This window comes from Rutidosis leptorrhynchoides, chromosome 9 (assembly GCF_046630445.1).
Source record: "Rutidosis leptorrhynchoides isolate AG116_Rl617_1_P2 chromosome 9, CSIRO_AGI_Rlap_v1, whole genome shotgun sequence".
NCBI classification, from domain to species: Eukaryota; Viridiplantae; Streptophyta; class Magnoliopsida; order Asterales; family Asteraceae; genus Rutidosis; species Rutidosis leptorrhynchoides.
Window position 1 is genome coordinate 328,480,856 of NC_092341.1, and position 6,000 is coordinate 328,486,855.

General features: G+C 37.4%; 1 protein-coding gene across 1 annotated transcript; it reads right to left on the bottom strand.

Annotated features, from left to right (window-relative positions):
* Window positions 1–3,721: 3,721 nt before the first annotated feature.
* LOC139869049 (uncharacterized) lies at window positions 3,722–4,414 on the bottom strand. The gene has a single exon (XM_071857379.1). It carries the CDS (start codon window positions 4,412–4,414, stop codon window positions 3,722–3,724), a length of 693 nt encoding a protein of 230 aa, XP_071713480.1.
* Between the last annotated feature and the right edge of the window lie 1,586 nt (window positions 4,415–6,000).

A 6,000-nucleotide genomic window follows, 5' to 3' on the forward strand; every position in this document is an offset into this window, starting at 1 on the left:
TATTTATTGATTTTTTGGCCGTAAAAAAAAAAGGGATGACATCGGGTCGGGTTTGAGTCGGGTTTAGGTAATCACGGACCCGAGCCTGATTAAAAAACCCGCCCCAAACCCGTCCCGAAACCCGTCGGGTCCCCATTTACTTACATACTATATGGTTTCCGGTTTTCCCACGGGTAAACGGGTATACCCGATTAGTCATTATGTATCTATTTTTCAATAAGTTACCAAATCAAATATCGAAAAATAACTTAACTACTTCATGTTTAAAGTATTATAGAATATCACATACAAAAAGTTGATTGAAAAATTTCTAAAAATACTCGAATACACAAAGTATATAAAATATCATATTTTGAAAACATCTTGTATATGATTATATTAAATAAAATTTTACTCGTTTTCAAAACAAATAAGAGAAATCTTTTATACATTAACAATATAATACTAATACTAAAATTTTACATAAAAAATTATTAATATATTTAAATTTAATAAAAAGTTAAAGATGACATTTTTATAGGGCTGGGGAATATTTTCTACTTTAGAAATACAGAGCTATGTAATGTAATCTTTCATAGTACTCCGTAATACTTAAATTTATTAACTATTAATTTTCTATAAAAATAAACAATGATATACTCCGTAATAGACTTGAAAAAGGGTGATTATTTATTAGCTATCATTTTTTTTTTCTTGTCATGCATCTATTTTTTACATAACCAGTACAAGTTGTTTAGAAAATATAAAATTTAGGTGTATATTTTAGGATTTAAAAACCAAAACAAAGAAATTAAAGGCATCACCGATAACTTGATTTGGGAAAACGAGGAACTCTCATCATTGTCGTAAAAAACATTTGTTTGGCATGCCGTGTGACGGCTTTAAATACTACGGTGGTGTTTGTTTTTCTAATTGAAGACCTTATTATGTCTTATGTCTGCGGGCGGGCAGACGTTTTCATTTCAGACAGTTTGTTTTTTCGCAGACATAAGACAAAATAAGACCTTCAAACATCTTCATATTTGCAGCTCCAAAATATAGCTTCACACTTTAGAAGACATTTTATCCAAGTCTTGTATTAGCTTATCACATTATTCACTTCCAACCTTCCCCACCAACCTACCATCTCCGGCAGTAGCACCGACACCACCACCTCCGGCAGTGGCACCGACACCACCAGCAGCAGTGGCACCTCCTGCGGCAGAACCATCACCTCCGACAGCGGCACCACCACCTCCGGCTCAAAATCGCTATTTTTTTCCCAACAGATTTTTGATTTTTTTAAGGTTTTTTTTGGGTGTTTTCTTCTTCGGGATGGCTCTTTATGTTTTGTTGTAACATCTTTTTTCATCTTGAGTAGAAATTTTTTAGTGAGAGAGGTGTACACTGATTTGATCATGTCTGTAACTCTGTAACTCGGTTCATGATGAAGAGTTGACTTGAAACACCTTTATCCCTTTTGTCTTTTGGTAGTAAAATAATTGTGTGGTTGTGCAACACATCGGCCATTTTGATCTATTTTCATTAGTTATTGCATGGTGAAAATAAGATATTTAATTATAGGTATTATTGTGATTGTAGTAACTAGATTTGTATACTCCATATTACATTAGAAAATTAAAATGAAGATATGAATTTAGGATGAATAATTTTATACACGGTATCTTGTTTAAAAAATGCTACAATATTTGTGAATCTATTAATTATAAAAGTTAATTATACTAATATTATAATAATTCTTGTTAAAAACTTTTTACTTTACTTTCAAGTTAACAAATTTTTATATTTTTTTTGGTAAAAACTAAAAATTATAATAATTCAGGATTTTAAATAGTCTTTAGCAGACATAAAAACAAACAGTCTTCAATGTTCAACTAGCAGACCTTCAGGCCACATCTTCTCTACAGATGTGATTCGCAGATCTTCAGACTAAAACATCTTAAAAAACAAACAGCACCTACGTATCGGATCCAGTACTTGATTACAATCTTTTAATTATATTTCGATAACTACACTCTTTGTAATCTAATCACATTGTCTTTCTTGAAAAAATAAAACCAATCCTTATTTTTTTAATTTTTTTCCTCCAACATGTTACTCCTTCGTCCAAAATTTAATAGTACTCAGAAAAAATTAGACATATTAAAATATATCATCATCACATTAAGTGACGAAACTTGAACTCAAAAACAGGTGTGCCAGATTGCAAAGATTTAATAAATTTTTCATTCTCGATGATGGTAAAAACACTAATAAAAATCTTATTTTTTTTAGTAATTTTGTTTAGTGTGATTTTTTTTAATCTCGCTGCGGTGGATGCCTCTACGTGTCTCTACTATGTAGTTTAGTCGTTTAAGCAAGAAATTAAGGTCGGTAACATCAATGAATTTAACAAAAGCGAATTTAGCACCATTTCTTAATCTTTTTGTGAAGGGTATGAAGATGTCGTGTACATTCCCATACCTGCTAATGAAGCAACGAAGATCAATCTTGCTCCATGAATTTGGGAATCCGAAAATCATAACCGATGTGATAGGCACTGATGCCGGGACAGGTTTTGGGGAGAAAGGTTCGTGAACACGAGAACTAGATTGTTAGTTTAGTGGAATGTTGTTAGGAAAGGTGGCTGCACTTTTAGGGTTTGTAGGTTTGGTTGCTTGTTTAGGGTTTGTGGTATTAGGGTTTGTAGTATTCTCTGTACAGTTAGGGTTAGGGTTAGCCGATGAAGATGGCACCCATTTCTGTTTGTATACCGGATGATGTGTGTTTGGATTACCAAAACGGTGGATCGGGTTTCTTGCAAACGAGTGATTAGTAGTGAGTTTTTTGTTGCCTTTTCACCTTCTTTCAACCAAAGTCCAAACCTCATCAGCCGAGGGATTAGGAAAAGTCGATGGGGGATTGTGATTATTATGATGGTTATATTGACGGGATGATTGCGCAGGTAGTGGATGAAGACGACGACAACGGCCAACAGTGGCCGGAGTAAAAGGCGAGGTTGGAATATTAAACGCCATCCGAGAGGCCATGAATTGCTATTTTTTGTTGATTAGATTAAAACACAGATCGATTAGATGTAGAATACTTACCGGATTATTGATCGGAAAGATGAAGGTGATGGTTCATCTTTGAAGTTACCTTTTAACTCGTTTTTATATAAAGATATAGCACCCGTAGAGTTACACGAGGTACACTATTAAATTTACACACAAGAGAGACATTTTCATTAGTTTTTTTTTTTTTGGCAAAGAAAGTATGTATTATATATATCAACACGAAATAATTACAATAATGTCACACTTACAAAAACGGAACTACATCTAGGAAAACAAAACGACAAATATATAACCGAGATAGTAAGACTCCACAAGTGTGCAGGAAAACGCCGTAGTCCGTTCATTATCATTAAGGTCGAGATTGGACTTGAGAAGAATTAACTAAACAAGCTGGAGTGGGGACAGAGCACAGTGTTGGCAATTCAACGATAAAGCACCCTGATCCACCCCAAATTCTCTCGACCAAAACGACTACTCCAGGATTGGGGCAAAAAACCTGCGTGGAGGACAATTAATTAACCTATCCCGGATCTCCTAGACGATAAAGCTAGCGAATCATAAACTCGTGGATTTGCAAGCCAGACATCCCATTCAATATTGGTACCTTTGATCCTATTAGAGAACCATTCGAAGCATTTAAGTTGGATGTCTTTGAAAACCATTGCTCATGTCGGTTTTATCTTAGTGAAAGTGAAAGCGTTCCTACTTTTCCAAATCATGTATCCCGTAACCCATTCCGTAGCTTGCCATAACTGTTTTCCCAAGTCAGAGGTGAAATTATATCCATTCCCAAGAAAAGATTCATTTATACCCAAGTTTGTAAGAGGGCCGAGCTTCCACCAATCATAGACTCGATTCCAAATGTCAGAAGCGAACGTGCATAAGATGATGGAGTGCTCTACTGATTCCAAACCATTGTCACAAACCGGACAACGTACCGTACCCAGGTCCATACCTCTCTTGTCAAGTTCAACTCTTGTAGGTAACCTTTTGTGTCGAGTACGCCTAATAAACAACTCAACTTTGAGGGGGACCAGTTTGTTGCGGAGCGACATTATGCTCACGGGTGCGATGTCAGGGCTGCTCCGGACCAGAATATCCGTAAGCTTGTGAACCGAAAACGAGCCATCCTTACTCCAAGACCATGACCATTCTTCTCTACCTGAGCTGCACGGGACAAAACTAGATAAAAGATTAGTAAGAGTGGTGAGGTCCCCGGCCAATCTCCCCGAGATGTCGCGGGACCAACACCACGTGGCATGAAAGTTCCCGCCCTCCCATCGCGCCCGGTCAAGAATTTTGGAAAATTTATTTGTGTGGAGTCTATAAAGCCTATTAAATTTGTCTTTAAGAACCATTTCCCCAAGCCATAATTCATCCCAAAAATGTGTACTAGACCCATCTACGATTCTTTTTTTGAAAGAATTAGCGAAAGCGGAGTTTGCATTAAAGATATTTTTACCCACCTTAAGGATACCCGTCCAAGTGGAAGAAGCTCATGAGGAAGGGGGAGAAAAAGAAGTGCTAAGGCCCCCGTCCTCTCCGTATATATTTTTAATAATAGACACCTAAAGTGCGTCATTCTCATGTTTAAACCGCCACCACCATTTTGCAAGTAAGGCACGATTTTTAACCACAAGAGGGGCAATATCTAACCAACCAAATTCACGAGGCTTAAGACAAGTATCCCATTTAACCCATGCCATTTTTGAGACCTCGGAAGATCCGCCCCAAAAAAACCGACGTCTCAAACCCTCAAGTTTATCAATAACACAAGACGGGGATATGTAAAGCGAAAAGAAATAAAGAGGTAGACTAGATAATACCGATTTAATTAATGTAAGTCTACCACCATACGAGTGGGATCTAGTTTTCCAATCCGCCAGCCTCTTACCAAACTTGACAAATACCGGATCCCGTGACTTCGAGAGTTTCATCGACGATCCAAGTGGAAGCCCAAGGTAGGTAATAGGGAGTGTACCTGCTGCGCACCCAAGCCAGGCCGCCATATTTTCCGTTTCTACTTTTGAGACCCCGAGTCCATAAACACAGCTCTTATGAAAATTGATTTTTAATCTCGATGTCAATTCAAAGCACTTAAGAATTTTAGTAAGATTTTGCACATTACGCCTATCCCATTCACCAAAAAATATAGTGTCGTCCGCATATTGCAAATGCGTGACCCGTAAGTCCCCCCGCCCAATTGGGATCCCAGAAAAGCGGGTATGAAGTGCAGCAGATTTAATTAGATGGTTCAAACCTTCGGCTACCATGATAAAAAGATAAGGGGAGAGGGGATCCCCTTGCCTCACACCTTTCTGAAGAGAAAATTCTTTAGTTGGGGAACCGTTGACCAAAATCGAAATGGAAGCGGATGAAAGACATGCGAAGATCCATTGTCTCCATCGAAGACCGAATCCCATAAACTCCATGATTTCCATTAGAAAGTCCCAACTAATGCTATCAAAAGCCTTCTCAAAGTCAACTTTAAATAGGAAACCTTTTCTTTTGGTTACTTTGATATCATGAAGGACTTCATTCGCAATTAACACGCCATCAAGAATATATCGATTCTTAATATATGCACTTTGTTCGAAACCGATAACCGAAGAAATAACCCTTTGTAGCCTTTTGGTCAAAACTTTAGATAGAATTTTATAAAGGCTCCCTATTAAACTGATAGGACGATAATCCCCAAATCCTTGTGGGTCATTCTTTTTCGGGAGTAATGCGACAAAAGAGGAATTACAACCTTTAGAGATCTCACCAACCTCCCAAAAACGAGTGAATACCGCGAGAAGGTCTTCTTTGACAACCACCCAATATTTTGAAAAAAATTTCATGTTAAAACCGTCGGGTCCCGGGGCCTTTTCACCACCACATTCTAATATAGCATCATGGATTTCAGAGAGTGTAAAAGGAGATTCAAGGTTCGACGCCTCCT